The 25,965-nt window shown below is 36.3% G+C and overlaps 1 protein-coding gene across 3 annotated transcripts in view; it reads right to left on the minus strand.

Moving 5' to 3' along the window:
- Cntn3 (contactin 3) overlaps positions 1 to 25,965 on the minus strand; it is a 298,626-nt gene that overhangs the window by 63,834 nt on the left and 208,827 nt on the right. For all 3 annotated transcript variants that reach the window (XM_070018977.1, XM_070018976.1, XM_070018975.1), the window contains 3 exons: positions 24,923 to 25,059; positions 23,855 to 23,984; positions 20,970 to 21,120 (listed from right to left, as the gene is read on the minus strand). In XM_070018977.1, coding sequence (XP_069875078.1) covers positions 20,970 to 21,120; positions 23,855 to 23,984; positions 24,923 to 25,059 — 418 coding nt within the window. The remainder of the gene's footprint in view (positions 1 to 20,969; positions 21,121 to 23,854; positions 23,985 to 24,922; positions 25,060 to 25,965) is intronic.

The following is a 25,965-nucleotide window of genomic DNA, read 5'->3' on the forward strand; positions in this document are numbered from 1 at the left end:
ACTGTATTTTTAAGGAGGTATAAAAATACAACAGTGCTTTGAAGAGAAAAATCAAAGGACTTTTCAAAAAAAGAAAAAAGCACTTTTTAAACTTTTCTTAATGAGCATGAAATAAATGAACCCCTACAGAGCAGAAAAAAAAAATGGAAAGAAACTTTGGAGATGAGAATTTCTGAGAAACATGAAGGAAAACATTGAAGAAGAAATATCAATCATGTGATTCTACCTTCCTTTCTCCATCTGAACAGGAATTGATTAGTCTACTCTCTGGAACATCATACTATCTTCAAGAAAGTCTGTGTGCTAAGGCTTCATCATTACTGTGTGAAGGGGAACCCCCCCCCCAACTCTCCCTTTCACTCACATGCCTTTGCTCTCACACACACTTTCTTTCTCTCTCATACACATACCCAAATATACTCATATACATATATAATTTATGGATAATATATATCATTTATGTACATTATATTGCCTTATCCATCACCTCTATGAAATATATATAACATAAAAGATGAAACCATAGAAGACTGAGTTTAGGAGTGACTTCTCAAAAATACGTACCATTAAGGAAGAAATCAATAGTGAAATACTATGGTTAAAGGAAGGATGGATGTTGACTTAAGGGTGGAGAAGATAGTAGAGAAGTATCAGAGGGAGAAAGGGTACAATCAACAGCATTGTTCCCCACCCACACTGACCGATAATCCTATCAGTAAAATTTTATAGCTCTGACAACTAAGAAAGTAATATTTGACCCAGGGTACTACTCAATAAATTGTATCTATTATTATTCAAAAGAAAATTCAGGCTTAATGGAGATTTTTAATATGGAAAGGTAGAAAACTGGCAAGAGACCTGAGAACCTCATGAACGCATTCAAATGAAGAGGCAAACTTAGCTGCTCTGAGTTATAGGGTAGAGACAGGTTTAGAAGCTCTGGGTCACTTTCACCTATCACATGTGAGGGCAGTAAACTTTAAAACAAAGTAAAAATGCCTCATGTTGACTGGACAAATACTGAACTTAAATTGAGAGCTTCTGATTTTTTATTACAAGGCAGAAATGACTAATTCTCATTACTTTCTCATGCTATGAATTAGAACGTTGTCAGTTACAACTATCAACATATTTTGAATATCAGAAATATAAGAAATGTTTTGCACTTGCCTACCACATAGGAAGCACTGGCTTTGATACCCATCATTACAAAAAATAAAGTAGGGGCTGGGAAGGTGGCTCACTGGTAGAGCACTTGCCTTGCATGCATGAGGCTCTGGGTTCGATTCCTCAGCACCACATAAGCAGAAAAAAAGCCAGAAGTGGTGCTTTGGCTCAAGTGGTAGAGCACTAGCCTTGAGCTGAAGAGCTGAGGGACAGCACCCAGTCCCAGAGTTCGTGTCCATGACCGGACCCCCCTCCAAAATAAATAAAGTAAAATTACAAATAATAAATACAATAATTTTTTGCTGCATTATGTTTAGTAACTTTAATCAAGCAAACATATCTTCATGATCATCTTGGAAAGAGGCAAGACTAACACCTTATGAATCACAGAAGGACTCCAAAACAAACATATTGACTCCCAAAGAACACAAACTCTGTGTGGATCCTGAGATTTTGAGCTAATTGGATATTTTCTCCCTAAATTGCTTCTTCCAGTAAGTTCTAAGAAGCCCACAGGGCCTTTCACACAACATAAAAATAAACAATATTCAGTAAATGGATGGAGTAATTGTTTCTCAACAGAAAACCTTCAATAACCCAGGCTTCCCTACAGAGATTCAAAGTGAAAATTTTATACCACTTCACTATAAATGAAATTGCTTTCTAAGCTTTCTGGGAACAAGTCTTTCTGCAAATGGATATGGCTGAAAATGCAGATAGCAATGAGTGTGACTCTAGTCTTGGCACAAAACATTAAATAAAGATTTATAAGATTTGCATTCAGAAATATATTCCAGTTTGCTTTGAGAACTGTGCAATTTAAATCACAGTGGCATTTTAACTTTTTTGATCAGCTTTACATTATACTTGCATACTTATTTTTTTATTGGGCTTTCCTTTTACAGTAAGAGGTTAATTATATCACTTAACTGTGTGCAGTCTATAGTTATTTGGAATAAATTGACATAATTGTGCTAAGTTGTTCTAATGGTCCATGGTATAATTCTGTGATGGCATTGAATTTATGACTTCACAAAAAATTATTCAGAAAGTACTCTGTGCGCTAAGAAACACTGACCTGTTCTTTATGCTTGCATGTAAGCATGAGTAATAACACAGTGTGCCATAGAAGGGGAAATGTGTAGAATATTCTGTATGTAAGGGAGGGATTTTAAAACACTGCTTTCCCCCTTGCTTATATTCTGAATATTACAGTAATTTATTCAACTTGAATTTTCACCAACACACTGCAATTGTACGTTTTCTCAGAAAGTCTATCTCAGTGGAGGTGAGATCACATAAGATCATAATGATTAAAATGTTGTACAGAAAATAACAAGGCTATTTTGGATGGCACTTTCAGAGTACATATTCCACGAGATAGATGCTTACAATTAGCTGTAAGAGAAAAGTATGCACAATGCATACATTACAGGATAAATAATGACAGCTAAGAAAAGCAAATATACATTGATGAAAATGCATGAGAAAATAAATGGCAGAGGCAAAATAAATGCAGACTCTGTATCCTCTCATTTTCAATTGCTCCTGAACCCACACTGGTGAAGTATTTCCCCGTGAATTCTGAATAACCTGCAGAAAGTATTAGAAAAACATTAGACTTTTCATTCTTTCCTCTATACCATTTTGGACCTTCATCTTAGGAGTGTAATGGTGTTACTTTAGTGATTCATTAGAGAGAACATCTCCCAGGAAAAGAGAAACAGAATAAAGAAGATTCAACAGTTAATTATCCTATCTTTGACTGAGCTGATAATAAGCAGCTTTGTTATTTTGCAGGACACAGAATTTCCATGGAGCAGACACTTGAGGTCCTAGAGAAAGATGAGCTTGGCTTCATTCCACAGCCTAAAGACATACATTGAATTCAGATCAATTAGCATGTCTTCATATTCACAGGGAGCAGAGACACAATTAAGGAACATTTCTTTCACTTCTACTAAATCTTTCCCAATGCTAGTATCATGACACATACAGTTGGAGTAAATTCATCTTTATGAGAGTGGCTCAATAGTTTTCCTTCAAAAATGGACTCTGACCTATGGAACAAAAGGCCCCCAAAGGGGATTTTTAGTCTAAATGCATATATATATATATATATATATATATATATATATATATATAAATGTTTATCTCAGTTCTTCATGAGGCACAGGTAATGGTATGCTTATGATATTTGTATGCTTCTTATATAAAAAGAATATCTGTAAAATATAAATATTCAGATACAAGAATTAATACAAATAGAAAAGGACAAATGAGACATTCAATTTTCTTATGCTGATGAATTAAAAGATAGCTTTGAGGTTAATTATTAAAACTAGACACTCAGAGAGAGACAGTTAAACTAATGAAAATCACAAATCTAAACATTAGTTTTATTTTACTTGCATTATAGGTATGGCTGACATTAACCTTCTCTAATGAACAATGTTGGTTCTCTGATAACTTCATTCTGGAAACACACAGTTAAGCTCCCTGGTGCATGACAATAGCAGGACCTACACATTGTCAATGCCAGGCCGACAACAAAGAGAAAGAAGAGAAAGAACTGAGCAAAGCCAGGGTCTGAGTGTCCATCTGTTTGGAGACCAGAGGGCCTCTATGGAAGTCACTTCTGAAAGTGTTTAATTTTTTTAAATTGTGAAAGTACTGTACAGAGGGGTTACAATTACATGGGCAAGATGAGTACATTTCTTATCAAGCATTGTAGCCTCCTCCTTTGTTTCCCCTTCCCATCCCTTCTCATCCTCCCCCAGCCTCCCCATCTTCCTCCCCCAACCAAAGTTGTAGAGTTCATTTTCAACATAATGACTTGTACATCTCATTGTTGCAATGGGTCCACCTGTATCCCTATTTAAACAATTTGTTTTTTCCCTTCCCCTCCACAAATTATACCGACATCAAATTCAGTGAAAGCAGGGGTTATACTGTGGGGGAGGGACATACAAAGCAACAAAGAAATAATCTTATAAATGTGTTAGAAACAATCGCAATAAAGAAAAAAAACATTTGAATACATATCTTAGGGTTCATTTCCCTAACATCAACTTATCTGATCTTTTCTGCTTGACACAGACATATACTAGTTATTGCAAATAAGGGAAATCATGGGACCTATGCTTGTTTGGGCCTGGCTTACTTCACTTAATATAATTTTTTCCAAGTCTTTCCATTTCCTAACAAATGGGGCAATGTCATTCTTTCTGATGGAGGCATAGAATTCCATTGTGTATATATACACATTGAAAGTGTTGAATTTCAAAAGACTAACCTTGTCTCAAGGGTTATAGAGGCTGTAGAGATTATTTCTGCTGTCTTGTAAAAATTCTTTCCATTTTTAATTTTTCAGATTCCACATAGATCTTCCTTGGGTAAATTTCTTTCCCATGCCTCCTGACTAATAGACATGTGACTGTAGAAGTCCACTACCACATTAGGTTGGGGAAAGACTCTAGCTTTTGCATTTCTATCAATTTCTCAGATGCACCTGGTGCTTTGGAAGTAGAGATCACTCCTTGAGAAATAGTATTCTAAGCTGTGCTCACTGAGACTCTTTTGTTGAACTTTGGTTTATGACAAAAAAAAAAGACCAATATGACTAATTCACACATTCCAACACATTCCTAACAAGGTAGCACAATGCCAACATTTCTGGGCTCATTCAGTTTCCTAACCATCTCAAAGTCAGACTCCTTTTCTTTTTCTTATTGTAATATCCTTAAATGAATTCTCAGCTAGTCTTCCCAAATCCCTAAAAGATACAAGCAAACAAGAGTGGGTGTTTCATGAAGAGATGTTCAACATCCCTAGCCATAAAAGAAATGCAAATCAAAACAACATTGAGATATCACCTCACTCCAGTTAGAACAGCAAAAATCAAGAACTCCAACAACAACAGATGCTGGAGGGGATGTGGACAGAAAGGAACCTTACTTCATTGTTGGTGGGAATGTAAACTTGTTCAACCACTTTGGAAAGCAGTATGGAGGTTCCTCAAAAGACTTCACATAGAACTCCCCTATGACCCAGCAATCCCACTTTTGGGCATTTACCCTAATGTTTACAAACAAGACCACACTAAAGCTACCAGCACAACTATGTTTATTGCAGCATTATTTACCATGGCTAAGATATGGAACCAACCCAGATGCCCCTCAGTAGATGAATGGATCAAGAAAATGTGGTATATAGACACAATGGAATTCTATGCCTCCATCAGAAAGAATGACATTTCCCCATTTGTTAGGAAATGGAAAGGCTTGGAAAAAATTATATTAAGTGAAGTAAGCCAGGCCCAAAGAAACATAGGTCCCATGGTTTCCCTTATTTGCAATATCTAGTATAGGTATGAGTCAAGCGGAAAAGGTCAGATAATGTGATGTTAGGAAAACGAACCCTTAAATATGTATTTTAATGTTTTTGTTTCTTTCATGCATGTGTTTCTAACGAATTTATAAGATTATTTCTTTGTTGCTTTGTATGTCCCTCCCCCACAGTGTAACCCCCGCTTTCACTATATTTGATGTCAGTATAACATGTGGAGATGGGGACAAACAAGTCGTTTAAGGATTCAGGTAGACCTGTTGCAACAATGAGAAGTACAAAATGTCATGTCAAAACCAGCTTTACAATGTCGGTGTGGGGGGGGGGAGGGGGGGTATGATTGGGTGGGGGGGAGGGGGAGGCTGGGAAGGGAGGTGAAGGGTAAACAAAGGAGGAGGCTGCAATGCTTGGTAAGAAATGTATGCATTATCCTGCCCATGTAATTGTAGCCCCTCTGTACAGTATGTTCTCAAATAAAATAAAATAAAATATAAAAAAAGAGTGGGTGTTTATACATAATCTTTTTCAAACAAAGATTTGATTTCTACACAAATATGAAGAAGTCAGAAACAATTTTCTTATGTAGGAAGAACAAGGTTTAATCATAAATCAAGTGTGGTCCAACAAACACCAAACTTGCTATTGCGTTCTTGCAAGACAAAACAGTTTGCCTTACTATTTCAATTTGAAGGTCATTTTCTTTTATAGATATTCATCAATATTTAAGTGGCTCATTTACAACCCTATTTCAGCTTTTCTCACATTACTAGGACAAAGTTCTTTCAGCACTTGAAAACTTGTCAGATACCACTCTATTCAGCAAATGCTGGTACACACACAAACACACACACAACAGTAATTTTGATAAACTTGATGATGAACTAAAACTCTAATGGTATCAGGTTAGGGACTCTGCTAACAATATTTCTGGAATCCATTTGTCTTATTTGCTTCAATGTTAGCTTTTCTAGAAGTGCATTTCTACCTTGCAGAAAATGTTAATTACAACTAAATTAATGTTTCATGACTCAAGTACATCAGTCCTAGGTCATATATATTAAGTCCACAATTATAAATGAATGATGTAGGAAAGTGTCCAAGAACGAAAAAGCAATCACTTAATTAAATATATGTGAAGTATTAACAATCCACTAAGCTTTGGAAAACAAAAATGAACAAATGGATCCAATACTTTAGGGACTTAGAATATAATGTTCCCAGAGGAATCCACATTGCCATAAAATGGATCATTTTATATAAAAATGAGTTACAAACTCATTCAGCTCCAAATCTGAAATATTCAGTAGGTTCTTCTCACTTTGTACTATTTTACCCTAAATCAAGTCCTTTGAACCTACTGCTCTGACAGCTATAGTTTGCCTTCTTTTCCTCAATAAACTCTCCACACTACAGTCAGAATTATCTTTTAGGCAAATCATGTGGCTCCCTTGTTGTAAAAGTTCAAATGACCTTACATTCCATTTAAAATAATCCAACACTTTTATTATGGTCTCCAAGGATCCCTATTTCTATATTCGTGGCATGATTTGACAGCTTTTATTACTCTTCCTCCAAATCCATGACCATCAGTCACTCTGGTGTTCCTCTTCATTCTCAAGTAAGCCAATACTTTTTTTTTCACCTCAAGGCTTTGTCCTAGCCTGGTCCTCCTCTAGAAGACATTGCTCATAATTCTTCATGTGATCAATTGCTTCCAATTTAGTTATCTGCTAAAATTACTGCTTCTTTAATTAGTTCTTCTTATAACATCCTATATAATTATACCACTTTTCCATCCTTTGTGAACAGAGAAATAATTCTTAACTTACACATACATTTCATTTCTTCCTTAAGAACTGACATAAAGGAGGAACTATGATTTTTCAAAATATATTTTAAGTAGTTAGACAAATTGCTATTAAATGAAACAGTTTATGATTATGATGCACCTTGATCAATGTCACCCATTTTATCCATTTTTACCTTTGCCCAACCTCATCCCTTCCCTCTATTTTCTTCATTTTGTAGGATATGGATTAAATTTTATGACGACGTTCACCTTCCCTTCCTCTTTTCAATGGGAACCATGGTTTTCTTATTCATCCTGACATCCCAGAGCCCACACAATGCTACTGGTAGGTCTTCCAGATTGCATTTTCCACAGGTGGCCGCAATACAGTTTCCCATCCTACAGACTCTATTGGAATATTGATATGCCTTGAGTAAGTGGTCCATAGAAGAATGGATAAAGACAGTATGGTAGCCACACAGAATACAGTATCATTCAGTCTTACACGAGATGAAACTCCTACCATTTGTAAGGACATGGAACATTATCAAGGGTATTTTGTAATAAGTGAACTAATCTAGACACAGAAAAGTAAATATTGATAATCTAATTTTTGGTGTGGAATGTTAAAAGGAATTAACACTCAAAATAGAAAGAAGAAGGGTGGTTATGGAGGTCAGGCTTTTCCTTGCTCCAAAGTTAGTGTACAGAACAGCAGCTTGCAGGCTGTACCTTACCCTAAGTTAAATCTATTTCTTCTAAAAACATCAATTGGTGACATTTCGAGCACAAATGTGGAGGCCGAATGGCTCCATATCTTGTTTGTGCAAAGAAACACAAAGAAACACACTGATAACTTAGCTGTGCAAATAAAAGATTATCACCTATACACATGTCAAATTAAATCAAGAGCACGTGAACACAAGGGTATACCAAATCCATCTCAGAATAAACCTGGCCAATGGATATATAGAACATACAGATGAAGGAATGAGGCAATCCTATCTCTCCCTCAAACAAAGTTATATAAAAGAAGGGACACCAATACTGGAATATGGGAGCATGTGTGAGCCTTCAGTCACGAGATCATCTGGAATAGGAGACAAGTTCTGACAGACAGGCAAACCCTGAGAAAGCTCAGCTGAGACCTTTGCTGGGCATGATTCTGGGAGGCCCATTTCAAATGGTTCTGCGGGAATCCACACCTCTTCTCTTACCTTCAGCAGTGTGCTGCCTCTACAATGTGCTTCCTTCTATGTTGCTGCCATGATGTTTCCTTACCACAGTCCAAAGACTTTGGTGAAAGGGGCAAACTACTAAAGAAGGGACTGAAACTAAAGCTTGTCAAAACCAACCTCTTCTTTAGAAGCTGATTATCTCACATATTCGCTACAGTGACATAAAATTAGCACAGGAGCTTCAGTGACCTAGCTTCAACCTTGCTTTTATCCTGAATGCTCAGGTTTTTTTTTAAAATTGCTTTAAGTACTTGTACAAAGAAATTGCCATTCAACAAAGCACTGTATGAATACAGTGCATCTTGATCAATGTCATCCCTCCCAACTGCAGCCCATCCCTCAATTTCTTCTTTTTTTTTTTTTTTTTTTGCATATGTGGTGCTGAGGAATCGAACCCAGGGCCTCATGCATTGCAAGGCAAGCGCTCTACCACTGAGCCACCTTCCCAGCCCCTTATCCCTCAATTTCTTAAAAAATTTTGTAGGCTAGAAATTGAACTTTATGACTGCATGAAGAGAGGAGGTAGGGGGAAGTCAGTCATAAAATTCATTGCATAAATTCTAATGGTTCTCCTACTCTTTCTTGCAGCAATTTCTAAGTTTCAGGTCTGACATTGAGGTCTTTGATCCACTTTGAATTGATATCCACCTGAACATCATGAATCAGGATATGATAAGGACACCTGCACATCCATGTTGATTGCCATACTACTCACAATAGCCAAGATATGGAGACATCTAGATGCCCCACAATAGATGAGTGGATCCAAAATATGTGATAGGTACACACAATGGAATTTTACACAGCTATTAGAAAGAATAAAATTATATCATTCCCAGGGAAATGGATGGAACTGGAACAAATCATGTTAAGTGAGGCAAGCCAAGCTCAGACAGACAAATGGCACATGTTCTCTCTGATATGCGGAAATTAGATCTAAAGGATACTGGGATAAGATAAATTATACAGGATTCTAGATACTCAAAAACAATGAGACCAAGAGGATAGTCTTAGGAGAAAAAAAGGTGCAATGCCTAAGTGCCGCTTCATATTTATAGGAAGAAATTCAAATACGAGAAGAAGAAATTTCTCTTTTGAAAAAATATTTTGTGATGATTTTTGCATTCTTTTCTTTACGTATGGTGTACTCAAGTCTATATCTTCAGGAGGGGCCAGATATAGAACTCGAGAGAAACAGGGTGAAAAAGTACAACAGTGGAAATCATTAGACACAAAAGTAAATGAGCTATATACAACTCATGGGTGGAGACAGGAGTGAGGGACTGGGATGGAGTGAGGGAACAGGAGAGACTGTACAAATGGAAATGTAATTGACTAATGTAATTGTAATCCCTCATAATCACCTTCATAGTAACAATAAAGCAAATTAATTAAAAATTCAGTACGTATCTTACAAGAACGAATGCTTACTTTTCATGCCCTTGGCTGACCCAAGCAAGCAGTGTAACTGTGGGTTAGGACTTGACAACATAACAAAGCCCAAAGCCCATACTAGCTCACGTAAATACCATAAAGAGAAGCAGTGGGATTGCATGAGGGAAGAGTAAGGCACAGATGTCTGCCAGCTTCTTTAATTCCAGCAACCATCGAAAAACAACCACAAGAGATATGCCTAGTAGAGAGTGACTAGCAGCCAGTCCTTTCCTGGTTTCTGATCCATGGGCACTGTTTAATTGCTAGTTTATACTATTTGTAAGGTATATAGGTGATAATGCAGCAATTGTTAATGGGAAGAAGAGGACTGAATAAACATTGGATGAATAAATGAATATTGAAATGAACAGACAAGTATGGAGGAGAAGCTAAGGACACAAAAGCAAAACACAGAAGTTGGGTTGTTGGAAAAAATCTCTTTTCCATAATATACTGTGATGTCACATTATCAACATAAAGAAAGCCCAGGGAGAAAGAGGAAGAACCAAGGCAACAGCAATATTCCCAAGAAAATATGTTAGAAATAAACTTTACAACTGGGGTGGGGGTGCAGATTGGGTGGGGAGAGAAATAGAGAAAAAATGAGGGAGGGAGTAACAATGTTCAACAAGAAATGTACTCATTACCTTCTGTATGTAACTGTAACCCCTCTGTACATCACCATGACAATTAAATTAAATTTAAAATTAAATTAAAAAAATTAAAATTAAAATTAAATTAAAAAAAAAGACCAGCAAATCTTCCTACAGAACCATGGAAGGAAGCTCATGGTACTTAAAGACTTTGAATACTATATTGGGAAGAGCACAGATACAATCTAGAGGAACTCATAATGCTATAAAGAAGAAAGCAGGAGGGATTATGCTTCTTTCTTCTTTCTTTCAAAACTTATGCAAGAGCTGGGTATGGGAGCATATGCCTGATATTCCAGAACTCAAGAATTGAGGCAGAATTATCAACAGTTTCAGGCCATTCATGAGTTCCAGGCTAGTCTGGACTACATGGAAAGGCTTTGTCTCAAAAAAAAAAAAAAAAAAAAAAAAAAACCAAAATAAAATACTAATTTAAATTAAAAGTAAAAGTAATAAAAAAACTATTGAAGAGGGAAATAGTACATACATTTTTATACACCAGTTTGAAAATGTTAACTATGTAGCATTAGTTCAAGTAAACTCCTGTTATATTCTATTTTAGAAATGGGAGGAAATAAAATGCAAACTTAGTAATGGTATTGCAGTTTTCTACCACTGTAGTGATTTGTTGTTGTTTCTTTGACATTTGAGAGACTGCAAGGATATGCTGGCTCCACTGGACTATGACAAGTACATGTGAGAGTTTTGGACTTGGTTGAGAAGAAATGTGATATGGGGCTGATACTTCCGACAAATAAAACATTGAAATTACACATGGTGTGGAATTAATTTACCTAGTCCTAACAATAAACTGGCTTGAAGAAGATGTTATAACCTATGCTTTCAGAGTCATTGATCAGTTTTCCTTTATCAAAATTGTAACAGACAAAATATTTATGCAAGTGCCCCAGCTTTCCTAATCTATAAATAACAAATTGGAAATAAGGAGTAAGGAACACAGTCATCTGCAAAACTTTCAGCTTATAAGACTTCCAGGGCCATTTGTCAGTAATTTTGTGAAAGTAATTTTTGAGTGGAATTTATTTACATAGGAAGAATTAAATAATATTCTCTTAAAATGAAAGACCTGTGGGTTTTATTTTTAGTTTTTTAGCCAAGTCCAGTTAACCTTCAGCTGTCTGAATGGTATCATGGCAAAGACAAGTAATATTTGAAAAGTATCAATAGATCTCTATCTAGGAACCTTTGCTGAGCCACTGTAGCACTTTGCTAAATTATTTTTTTTTATCTTTACAACTAGAGTCCAATGGTATAAAGAATGGCATCCACCAGGATATATGAGGGAGGTAGAACAGAGTTGTCCACAATTTCTCAAAGACCAGTTTTGCAACTTTTAGCCAAAGTGTAACAAGCAAATACTACTCAACAGACTGATTGCCCTTCCATTTAAGATTCTCAGGCCTTCATTTATAAATAAAGTCAACCAAGACACAGGGGTTGTGTAACTGTTCTAATAACATACAAGTGGGTAAATGGAAGACCCAAGATTTGCCCCTTGTCTTTCTGAGTTCAATGCTTTGCACTTTTCATATGCTAAAATTAAATAAAGAAGCAATTAAAACTTATATATAACTTCATCTGACACAGTGAATAATATGAATAGCAATTAGCAAACTGCATGCCAATTAGGCATAAATAATTCATGTAAATAATGATTCAAATACACACAGTGAAACCTAAGCTGTCTTGTTGATAGGGAAGTTGTGGGATATGGGTTGGTGGTGATAGATACAGCATGGAAAGATGAGATTTTTGAAGACTTCAGAGAAGCCCTATCCCAAATGTAAAGTATATCATAGTCTTCATTTTTAAATTCTCAGCTTAATTGTCTTTTAGGAAATGGGAGAATGTGGCAAGGGGACTTTTTCTGTTCTCTTTCTCACTAAAAAGCTGAAGAGACAGGAGGTACTGGTTGCAAACAGATAAGAGAAGATGGCCCTTCTATACTCTTTCAGGTCTTGCAAATGAACAAAGGATTATAAATCTTTGCTTTAAGAAAAAATGGTTTAGTAATAATCCCTTCCTTGGAAGGAGAAAGATAGCTTTCTACCTTGGAAAGAATTCAGGTCAGACTTTTTGGTTCTAGTGATTATATATGAGCTTTGCCATTTATGTAATTAGAATGTTAACAGTAAATATCTAAGTCTCACTTATTACTATTTAGATGGCATTTTCCTTATCCCTTTTACTTGGGTCCATTTCAAATAGTTTGGGAGACAAGTCTGCCTAGTGGAACTGCATTCTCAATTTCCTGACCTTAAATTGGTTTATAAACAATTCTATCAGATAGGAGAGCAGTGTCTATCATCTTCAGCCAGTCCACAATTATGCAGATCATCTTTAAGGTAATTAGTAAGTATGTCCATTTTCCTTTTGGAAATATCCAAGTTTAACGAGTGGTTGGAGTAATGCTTATAATCCTAGCTACTCAGGAGTCTGAGACATAAGGATCAAGGTTTGAAGTAAGTCAGAGCAGACAAAACAAAGACTCATATTCAATTATCCAGCAAAAGCCAGAAATGAAGGAATAGCAAGCGTGGTAAGAGTACCAGCAATGATGGAAAAAGCCAAGCTTTGGTAAGGGAACAACAACAACAATAACAACAAAGTTCAAATATGGAATAAATTATATGGTCACCTTACTCATATAATCCATCTCACTATAAAGTTTTCCACATCTTCAACAGATCATGGGTGCCCTGAGGGCTCTTGATATTACTTACTCATCTACATATTCCCAGGGCTGCTTTCCATCCCTGACACTGAATAAAGACAAATGAGTGGGCAACATGAAGTAACTTCCTGCCAGGCAGGGGACAGGAACATCAATCACTAATCACCTAACATACAATTCCTTGATGTGGCAACATCACATATATTAAACAAAAATTTCCCCTGTGTTTCAAAGTTCAGCAGCTAGAAATTAATTCGGAATTAAGTATAGAGGAAGTGAAGGATTTGATGAGATCGCAGCTGTGTAGCTGAGCGTGTAGATGAACTGAAATTCACTGAGTTCTCCACCTACCTGAGAGTGGGGAGGAAGGATCTGTCTAGATAGGTAGACTGGGGGAAGGGGCAGAGAACAGTAAGGCTCTGTGGGTGAAGGCAGTGGCAGAAAGTTGAGGGGGAAGGGAGCAGCTTTTGGAACACTATGAAGAAAACAGACTCCATTGTAACCACACTGTGCAAAATGTGGGATAAAACTGGGGGAAGGGTGGGCACAGACAGAAATCATTTGGCCAAGAGCAAAGAGCAAGCACCCTCTGACACATGAGCATACCCAATGCCATACTGCTAGACACCTCATTACCAGAGAGGCCGAGGCCACTGTGAGTGGCCATGTTAGAAATGCCAAGTGGTCCTGGCTCTGCTTAAAACCATCCCGGTTTCAGGCAAATGTTGACATTCTGGCTTGCTTGAAATCCCTACTGCTCAATCACTCAACTGCAAAAAAGCGACCAGTGTTTGTGAGCATTTCCTGAGCTTTAATCTCTAACAAAGAATTCTTCATGGAGGTAGGATGAAATAAATATAAATTGCATGTAAATTTAATTTAAAGTATAATCTCTCTATAGAGAATATATTTCACCTTTATGGAATACAGAACAAAGGAACACAGACAAATAAGAACCCATTCAAAGTTAAAATATTCACCCATCGCTCCCCCCATACCCTGAAGATGACCCGGATACTCATTTCCGGCCTTCAGCAATTAGCAGACATAGTTTCCTATCCCTAAATCTGAAAATTTTCCAGGACTGTCAATGACATGGAATCATATGGTAAATAATGATCACTGATTTTTAAAGCCAGATTCTGACTACATGCAAAAAAACGACATTAAGGATTGGCTAATATATTTTTTAAACACTATCTGGCATATGACTACTCATGTTTTTGGAAAAAATACTATTTTTTTCTTTAGAAAGCACTTAAATTTCTACCGTATTAAATGCTGCCTAACACATTCAAAACAATTTTAATGTGTTTAATTAGAAGTAATGGGCCATTCTTTGACTTCCTTTTAAACTGAGGCAATTGCAATAAAATATTTACTGTTATAAGCAATACCATTCCAATGAAAGCCCTCATTTTTAAAAATAATTGGCTAATGCATTTTAAGTACCATTAAGTGATAGAGCAAAGCTACATATTCTCTAAAGTAAGATGACTGGCTATTTCTTCACATAAACCATTCCTGCTCATATTCTCAATGGCCTTTTTCCATTTTATTTTGCTTAAAGTAGACACGAGATCCAATTTTAATTTGTCCTTCTTTAGTGTGTGAAAACACATGGGTTTAAAGGAATGAATGAAACAGCTCAACGACACAAACACTTGGTAAAATAATATTGGATTCTCAAAAGGGCATGACATTTATTTGAAACTGCTTCCTGCAAAAAGAAAAAAAATATATAGAAAAGCAAAATATCTTTACCAAATAATGGGTGATACTAAACCAAAACTGAACAAAAAATCTTTATTCAACATTTCATGTTTGTGATTTTGAAATTTGAGATAGTTGGGCACCGAGAAACTTAAATAGACCCTTACTTAATAAATCAATTACCAAATGTCACTTTAACTTATGAGTGTCCATGATCTTCAAAGAAAGATACCCTGTACAGATTAATGAAATCCTGCATGCCTAAATCCACTACTTCAAGATAGATATGATCTGCACATTTGTGAAGCCTCAGTCATCCCAGGCCAGTCTCTTAAATACCAAATTCACACAAGTTACCTCCGAACACATATGCATGTGTGTTGTAGACACACACCGTCAGCTGGCTTTTCACACTCATCCCATTCCAAATGGGACTCAATAAATCTTCCTATAGTCCTGCCATTTGTGATACTTTCCCATTACTTCAGGTCTTTCATATTCACAGAAGCCCAGGCTAGGAATTGGTGCTCATCTCTGATATTTACCTTTCTGCAAATCATGAATCTTATCAACCATTAGGTCTTGTTAATTTCAGGGCTTTTCAACCCTTCAAGATTTTGCTTCCCTTTCCATTACATCTCTCCTACTCTGGCTGTATGATACTCTTACTCAAATTGGTGGATTGGGGCTCTTGCCTTTCATTCGTCCACTATTAACATAGTCTTCTTCTTTAGACATAAATTTGATTCTGTAACAATGTTACTCTGAATTTCTTTCCTCTGTTGTTTCTCAGTGTCCATGCAATAGATGCTAAACTCCTTAATCTGGTTTACAAGGTCATCAGCAATAAGATCTAGCGTGCTTCTGCAATCCTGTCTCTCTGCATCTTCCTCTCCTATGGCACTCTGCACCAGGAATGTGCTAAACAATCAGTTACTCAGATACTTGCCATAGTCTGAATATATCTATCCAAAATACCTATTGAAACCTTTTCCCCATTGGGCTGGTAGTAAGTGGAATAGGCTTTGGGGAAGAGATTCAGTCCTGTGGGCACCACTTTTATGGGTGAGATGAGTACCTTTATAAAAGAGCTTGACAGAGCTGCATTGACCCTTCTACCATAGAAGAATGTGGTAAGCAGGCACCATTTATGGATGGCAGCATGAACCTCAATTGAATATGGAACCCACTGGCACTCTGCAACAAATTTCTGTGATTTATAAACAACTTAGCCCAAGGCATTTTGTTACAGTAGCACGAACAGACTAAGACAATACCCTTTTCATGTCTTGCTGCTGTACTTTGCTCATACTGCTTCTTCTGCCTGCAGCACCTCTTGTTAATCAACCTCTGGCAGCTTTCAAGTTTTGCTATAGAATTTCTATTCCCTAGAAAGACTGCTCAGATCCCTAATTGGGAGATGGAGCCTTCTCATAAAATCCTCGAATATCCTGTACCTTGTTAACTGAGTTTTCCAGTCATATACATCCTGTATATTATGAAAAGCAATAGGACAGACAACTACCTGAGTACCTGGTACATAGCAGGTACTCAAAGTATTTTAAAATGAACAAAAACAAACAATTCTAAGAGCTAAAGAATCAGTATTTGCACTTAAAAACACTGTTATCTATGAATAGCAGCTTTCCCACAGTCTCTGTTGGGCAGCAATCCATTTGTAACCTTGCCTGAAAAATGCTCTCCATTCTTGAAAGCAACAACCTTCATTTCTTCAAAACAATTCAGTAATTTAGCTGTCTCACTGACTCAGATCCAATTATCATGGCTGATTTATAATTCCAATGCTATTATGCTGACATAAAAACTTACAAAACAGGTAGATGGTAATTATTCAAATGTATTGTATGATTTACACAGTACATATATTTACCATTCTTATGCAATTCCTTAAAAACATTTAATCTTCGGGGCTTTTTTTGGCCTCACTGAACGGTGGAATACTTGCTTAATCCAAATATATCTGTGGGCTAAGATAAAGCACTTGCCCAGTATGCATGAAGCCATGGGTTCAATTCTCAGTATTAAATGAATTTACTTGTTATCAAGAGCCCCTATATTATGCTGGAGAAAGCCTTCCTAGTTAGCAGAAGTTACTTATTCACTAACAAATCCAAATACCCTAATCAAACTGATGAATGAACTAAACAATCAAGTAAATTTCAAATCTTATAAATACTGCAGCAAAATCTTATCTTCTTTCTTATTTTCAAATGCATCAATAAATTCATTTGCTTTCCCCAGTGAGATCTGAATCTGCATTTATAAGTTCAAGCAGTTTACAACCAAACCACCACAGTAAATCTACCATTTAATGTGTTTTGCAGATTTGGCTGACGCTGGCAGACCAAGTCAAGAGGGAAAGATACAGGATTTGCATTGCCAAGTGATGGCTGTAACCTGCTCTGATTTCCCATGAACTTGGAGAAGATTCAAATCCACAACTTGTTCCATAATTGCTTCTAGCAGTCCTCTCCCCGAGCACCAGGGATGTGGCTCTTCAGTGTTTTTGCTGTCCAAAAAGTTAAAGCCAAAAATCTAAACCATAGCTCTTTGAAAGAGTACTGCAAGATGCACTTCGGGCCTTATATGTTTCCTTTTCTCAACCTCTGTATTCACATCTAAAAACTTCCTTATTAACCCTATGGGGTCTATTAGAAATGTATAGCCGATGTGTGAACCCAACATGCCTGTAAGTGTCAGAGAAGTAAGTTTTATGACCTGGGGACAGTGCTCAAGTGTCCTGACACTGGGACACTCAAGTTTTCACAGGACATGTTCCCACTGAGGAAGTAAAGAAAAATCTATACTAAGTAGACTGTTTTCGTAGGAAGCATGGCCAGGGAACTAATCTTTCAATAGTAATATATAAGGGAAAATGTTATCTGGGACTTCTGGGAAGTTAATTAAAAGTTGGGGAAGTCCTTATGTCTAGCTGCCTACTTGCAGTTGCCTAGAGATATTAAAATTCAGGCAGTCATCTTGGTTCATTTGTTCAGAACTGAGTTGGCGCCCTATAACTCTGGCCTATCACCCTGACAGAGGCAAGCTAGCCTTGATATCTATCTTTTAAAAGACCAAGCACATATACCTCACAAATAAACAAAGAACATCAACGAATTCAGCTACTCTAAGTTCCATATTTTCCCTTGTAGCATAATCTCAATTCTTCTGATCGGCTTATCTACAAACATGAGGCACTATGGCAAATGTTACAAAAGCTAAAAGTAAGATAGAGAAGCAATGTCTCTACTCAAGACACAAGAAAACTAGACTTAGAGGTATTATGTAATCAAATGACATCAATATATTAGTGGGCAGAAGTCCCTGTTTTGATTATGAGACTTGTAGTTTTTATTTGGCGCCGCTGCTGTTAATTTGGGGATATATACCTTCTTGTGTGGTCCATAGCTAATTCCCTTAATCATTTGTCCATTTCAAAAATAAAGATTAAAAATTTCTTCCATATAGTATATGTACTACTTTTAAGATAAGTGGGTTTATTAATGTGTAAAATCCAGAGATCTTTAGGAAATAATCACTAATTAATTTATGCAACCAAACTAATTTAAAATAAAGTAAAACAATGAAGGCAGTAGTGACATGGGAGGATGCAACTTCTAGCAGACTCAAAATAAAACACTGTATATCCCAAATCTATACTTGTTCAAATTGGTCTACAAAATATTACTGTCACTAATTAACTTTCTGTTCCAGAAATCTATCCTGAGTGGCCTATCATTGGCAGATTGTGTTTAACTACTCAATGGAGAATTCTGCATCGTCATCCTCTTTTATGTGTCTGTACTAATCAAATAATGGAGAAACTAAAGATTGTTTAGGTCTAACTAATGCATGTGAAAATACTTCTGGGCCTGTAATCAGAAAGCCATTCAACCTGGTTGTTTAAAACTCAATTGTGATTTTGGAAAAGTTAATCTACATAATTTGGCCTACAGTTTTATTATTTGATTTTTTCTGCTCATTTCTCCAAGTAATAACTGTGACTCTGTGACTTCAAAGATTCAGATCTCTAGGATCCTGGGCTCCTGTAGCTTGAAAAGCTTAGTGCTGATTTGTTTTTTGTTTTGTTGGTTGTGGGGCTTGAACTCTGAGCCTGGGCATTGTCCCTCAGCTATTTAGCCCAAGGCTTGCACTCTACCACTGGAGCCACAGTGCCACTTCCAGTTTTCTGGTAGTTAGTTTATTGAAGATAAGAGTCTCATAGACTTTCCTGCCTGGGCTGGCTTTGAACTGCGATCCTCAGATCTCACCCTCCTGAGTAGCTAGGATGACAGGCATTAGCCACCAGTACCTGGGTATCTTAGTGTTGATTTGAAAGAGTCAAAGAGATACGAATTCATATCCTGAAATTGTGAATTGAGAATAGTCACATAAGCCCTCAACATCTGTGTTATAAAGACTGTTAAAGGAGGTGGTTTGGATAGAATTGTGTTTTGTTTCCTATTACTTCTGTAATACTTCTCACAACTGTAATATCCTGAACTCAGTAAATTTGTTCTCTTACAGTTCTAGAGGTGAGAAGTCCATCATGCACCTCACTGGACTAAAATCAAAGTATTCGTAGAGAGGCCTTCCTGGGTAGGAGGGTCTCCAGACACATTTGTGCTCTTCTACACTGTTGGCCGAACCTTGTTCTGAGAGGTTATGGGACCAATGTGCCATTCCCTTTGCCGCTGGTACGTCATTTGCAAGCCTAGAAGTACACATCAATGTCTTTCATGCTTCCATCTCTCTCGCTGCTTGGTTGATGATCTCATTGCTCTGGTCAATCCTCAGCCATCCTCTTCCTGTTTTAAGGGCGGAGCTGAGTGAGTACTTAAAGCCCAGCTAGATAATCCAGAGTTTTCCCTCTGTCTGAAAGGTGACTAATCATCAACCTTTACATTTACCTTTTTCCATTTAATTTAACACAACCACAGGTGTCCTAGGTAAACAGATGGACCTTTTAATGTTACTCTGCTATCAAAAGCTCTTAGCATAATATCTAGCAGGAAATAAGTATTTGGCAAATGATAATTGTACTCAAAACACATGATTACTCCCAGTTAGGTACTGATCAGGGTACTTAATGAATATTTATCTATTTCATTATATAACTACCTTCTCAAGAATGTACATAAACTGTCATCATCTCCATTAATATAGAAATGTGGCAAAGAAAGATGAGGTCACTTCACTAAGTGAATAAAATGCAGAAGGAATATTTTAGCACTAGCAGTGTGGATGCAGAATCTGTGCTTCCTTTGTTGTATTTTGAGACTGATTCTCTCCGTTTAACCCATGAGGACCCAAAACTCACTTCATGTCCTAGGCTGGCCTGAAAGTCATGATCATCCTATCCTAAGGGCTATGAGTAATAGGCTTGTATTATTTGCACATCTGGAAAAAATCTATGCTAAAAATCTATACTAAATTCCTGTCTGTGCCTTCATTTCAACATGATTATAATAAGAAGAAAGCCAGGAAAGCCGTTGTTTAAACTACATACCAATACTGATAAATCTTTCCAGTGCAGGGTAACAATGTTTGGATTTCTTGGCAAATTTTCTCATGTTATCACTTTCTTTCTTTTCTTTGTCTTAGGATGGTGTCTTTCATCTGGGTCTCTCATTCCTTTTTCACTATGGCTGAATCTTCCCAGAGGACTAGTAAAGAAAGTTCTCTAAGAAAGCATTCTAAGAGGGGAGAAGCTGGGTAGATATATCTCTATTTACAGACTTCAAAATCCTTTTACTAACATGAATATTACAGATAGAATGACTACTGGTTTGATCCTTAAAACACATTCCATTCCACTGAGATATTACAGTGTTGCATTTCATACTGGAAACCTTCTTCAACCCTTAGTTAATGTGAGAAGAAAGTAAAGCCCTTCTTGGATGATGGAATACCTTTCCTGCTCCTGTACCATCGCGTCTCCTTTCTTCCAGGAAGAAAGAGCCCTGGGGGAAGCTCTGGGTTTACAATCCAAGATCACCAGGCTGCCCACCTGTACCTGAACCAACTTCTTCATTGGGTTTCTTGAAAAGTCAGGAGCAGAGGCTGAAAAGGAAGCAAAAATGAAAAGAATGAGAATTCTAGTTAAAGGAGAATTCGATGATTAAAACAAAAGTTTCCTGCACTTGAATAGTCAAATGCATACTATTTCTTTTAATTTTGCTTGACAAGGGAAATGTTCACACTTGATTTATTTGATTCACTGTGGGTCATGCACACAATTTCAATGCTGAAATAGTAGTTTGTGCTATTGCGCTTGGGGTCAAGTTTCAAATCTTGAAATAATTACTTTGTATAGGAATTGTTAATGTTTACTATAAAGATTTAAAGCAGTTTGATCATGAGTTTATTAAAGGAAATCATTTTATAGTGCAGTTTTAAGAAGTAACATAAAGACCGGGATAGGATAGGTCTTTCGGTCAACTTCTAAAGCACAGGTCAGGCAGGGGCACTTGGCAAAGGCTCCTAAAGAGTTGTAGGATAAAGGTTCAATATTGAGACAATATTCTCATGCATGCAAATTCATTAAGTGCTAATATAAAAGTCATGATATGGTTAAACTTCCTTTCTAACCTAGACAAAGACAAAAATGGATATTACATTACATGTTAAAATGTGAAACAAATACTCTCATGTATAAGATGTGATATTCCTAGTCATGTATCAGATGCTGATCCTTATGTAACATGTGTGCATTGAGGGTATGAAATAAAGTGTCAACTGAATGAAATAATATGTTAACCAGAGAATCATGTTTCCATTTATTGTACATGTAGAAAAAAATTAAGAACTTTGTACATTTCCCCAAATATCTACTACTCTGTCTTATTGAAAATATCCATGGTTATCATTTATTGTTCAGACAGGTGTTACAGAGAATTACAACAGGAAACTTTCCAAATAACAATGAGACACAGGTTAGCCAGAGTTTGCCATACAAATCAAGATCCTGGAGAAGTAATTTTTACTACAATGCAAACCTGTTAATATTTGAATAGATGTTATTATATCGTTGATATTTTCCCCACAAGACTACATATTACATCGAGTAGAAATGTGTCCCCGGATAGGTAAATAAACCTGTGGGCTTCTTATGTTAATTTATTAGAAGAGTACACTTTGTTTCAGCTTAAATTTTGTGTGAATCCCCACCTCCTTTTCTTATAATATCCTACCTCTCAGTCATGGATAACAAGAGCTAGTCTTTCTCTTACACAGAATCTATTTCTAACCTTTAGATACTAGGAATGAGACCCATTTTATTAAACCAAGATTCTTTAACAATAGGATGGATAGTTCTTTACTATAGGATGGATAGTTCTTTGTTCTAAGATGCTATCTTGTACACTATAGGATCTTCAGAAGCTTCTACTCCCATCATAAAAGCATCCTCATCCTTTGTAGTCCTTAGTTATAACAAACAAAAATACCTCCAGACATTTCCAAATATAACCTGAGAGCAAAATAGTCTTCCGTTGAAAACTACTAGGCTAAACAAATGAGAGCTTAGTACCTTTCTGGTCACATGATGAGTCAATGATGGGTAATGACATGGGAGAGGTGACATTCAGGACTGTGTTCCCATTTAAGCAACTGAGAAAGTCATCCCTACTCCCACAGCATTAACTGTGATAATAAACCCAGTTATCTTGGGAAACACCATATGGAACCTGATACCATATGGAAGCTGATATTTGAGCCATGGATCAAGTCATACTGAAAAACAACTTGTCTATCTTAATTATATGAACTCATAAAAATAACATTTCTTTCTTTTTTCCTTCCTTCCTTCCTTCCTTCCTTCCTTCCTTCCTTCCTTCCTTCCTTCCTTCCTTCATTTCCTTCCTCCCTCCCTTCCTCCCTTCTTCCCTTCCTTCATTTCCTTCTTCCCTTCCTCCCTCCCACTTTTCCTCCCTCCCTCCTTCCCTTCCCTTCCTTCCTTCCTTCCTTCCTTCTTCTCCCTTCCTCCTTCTTTCTTTCCCTCCATGTCTTTCCCCTCTTAGGTCAATTTTCTCTTCCTGTTCTTCTCTGCCCTCCTGACTCTCTTGTACTGTGGACTTTCATTTATTTGCAACTCCAGTGTCCTTAAGGAAAACTGCTCTAAGACAACATTTCCCCTCATTTCCTGTATATAAAGTGTTAGGAAGAAAATAACTCAAGTAGCAGAAACTTGGTTAATTAAAACTCCAATATGCTCAATATTACTGATTAAAATTTGGTATTTGCTTTTGTGGATCAGCAATAGAAAACATCCTCATTGATTATTTTCTTAAGGCGACATGACCATTGTTATTCTCTTAGTTCCCAGTCCTGGAGATGGGTAAGGACTTGTTATGCCAACATGATTTTCTTTCTGGTGATTTATTTCAATCTCTGGGTCTCAGTTCTGGCAATTACTGTTGCTTTTCACTAGAAATTGTGAAAATGTATGTCTTGATGAGAAACCCTGACTAATCATGTTGAATCTAACAATCTAAAATGAGAAGTATGTATTTTGATTTTTTGAAACAACTGAGGTTTTAAGAAATCCAATCAAGAATTCAACATACAGCCTATAGAATTAGAAAGAAAGAGGAAAGGAGTAGGTAAGGAAACAACAGGTAAGAATGTTGAATGAGGTGACATTGATCAAGGTGCATAGTATTCATAAACTTTGTTAAATAGCAACTTCTTAGTACAACTACTTAAAGATTATATATATATATATATATATATATATATATATATACATACACACATATGTATATATATGACATGAGGAGAGAAAAAATAGTCTTACCAACAACTTTGAGCTCGGCACTGGAATAGACAAGACCATGTTTGTTTTCTGCTATGCACTGGAACATGCCGGAATCAGTCACGTTGAGGTTTGATATTGTAAGGGCACCATTTTCTATTTGTATTCTCTCCTACATGCCAACAAAATTTTAGAAGAAAAAAATGAACACTGCTGACTCTTACTTCCATCAGACCCAGACTTTTACATGTTCCTCAGCGGATTCTGCAGTCTGCCCTCAAATTTAACCTTTTCCTTCTTTGAAATATGACAGACACTTTGGAAATATAAATAAACATCAAGTCCCAAAGTATCTGAGTAAAATACAATACAAAAAAAGCAAAAGGAAAAATATGAAAGCGATTTCAGTTTTCACTTAGGCTTAAATTTTTAGACATTAAGAAATGTACTAAAAAAAAGAAATGTACTATAAGGCTGATTACATCTTGTCAAGTGGACAACTTGGCACTACAACTGGTTTTTTAATCATATAAGCTGAAAACATTATAAATTCAGTGCATTAACTGTTATGAGAAGCACATAGTTACCTAGGATTTAGCAAGTATCAATCAATGGCTAAGCATAGAAATCTAAAACAAAACATAAACATAAACTGACATAGAAAAATTATGTAGTCAAGATGGAAAGTGATAAAAAAAACAGGTATTGAGATAATAAGGTAACTAATGGATAGATACATTTATTTTCCAGATGGCATATGAAGTTGTCAAATATTTGATTAAAGCTTTCTCTAGTGCCAATAAAACCACTAATACATTTGTTTGAAAAACATGTTGTTTTTCGAGATCAACTTAACAGAACCACCTAGACCCAATTTGTTGTTTGATAAGGCAACTTAACAAAATCACCTTGACCCAATGAATTGTTGTATTTTTTTTAAAAAAACTCATTAGTATTGCTTTTTATATTCTTTCCAACCATACCATGTCTTGGATGCAAATGCAGTAAACGGTTCAAGCAGCAGTTTACCTTTGCATTAGGAACAGGACAGATCATTCACTCAACGCAAAGCACGTAGAGAACCTGGGCTGACACAACACATCCCCTTACCTCTAGTACTAGGGCTTCTCCATTTTTCAACCACCTGTAGGAGGGCTTGGGCTTTCCACTTGCACGACATTCCCAGTAAAGATTGTCCTCCACAGCGATTTCCACATCTTTTATAAGTTGAACCCAATGAGGCTTTGCTGTGATGGAAAAGGAAAAAATATCATGTAGCAAATAAAAAGCAAATAGCTTACCCAGGTAAGTAAAAATAAATGTGAAACTATAAGTATCAGACTACAGACAGTGTAGAGTAAAATTATATATAAATCACTAAGTGGATGCCTGAAACACTTGTATGTTTGAGGATGGCTGTTTTAATCTGTCATTTCCTAAGTTACATTGGTTATGTATTCTGTTTATAAAATTCTCAGCATTATTTTACATTTTTCACTTGTCTGTTAATACCTAGCGATGCAGGTACAAAAGATTGTCTTTTTATTATTTTTCCTTTAACTTATTATTATCTTTAAGTAGTTGTGCAAAGGGATTTCGATTCAACATAGCAGTTTATATGTACAATGCATCTTGATCAATGTCAGTCTGATCTTTCACCCACATTTCTCTCAATCCTGCCCATTCCCTCAATTTACCTGGTTTCAGTTTTTCATATGCATATTCATTATTATGATTTTACTCACTCACCTTTCCTAAATGTGTTTTTGAATCGTATTATCACAATTGATGTCAAATTAATTAGTGAATGATAGCAGACATTGGTTTTAATAATGAAGTCAATACTAACATGCATAGGACTGAATGTTCTACAGCTCAGTTAAACATGCTTCCTTAAGGTAGGAAGTAATGCTGTACTAAATAGAAACAGTAAGCATGTTAAAGCTCCAAGTGAATTAAAAATGAAAGCAGTGAAAGACAGATAAATTGGTTTAATTTGGATCACACAATTTTTTTTAATCAGGAAAAAGAGTAGTTCATGCAACTTCAAATTATGTATGCAAATCAGCTGGATCAAGTAGATTAATCATTTTCACTTATGTTTTACAGGGTATTTGGAAAATTCTTTTTGCAGATGAAGGCAAGTCACCACT

This window comes from Dipodomys merriami, unplaced genomic scaffold (assembly GCF_024711535.1).
Source record: "Dipodomys merriami isolate MVZ:Mamm:240054 unplaced genomic scaffold, mDipMer1.0.p SCAF_13, whole genome shotgun sequence".
Lineage (NCBI taxonomy): Eukaryota > Metazoa > Chordata > Mammalia > Rodentia > Heteromyidae > Dipodomys > Dipodomys merriami.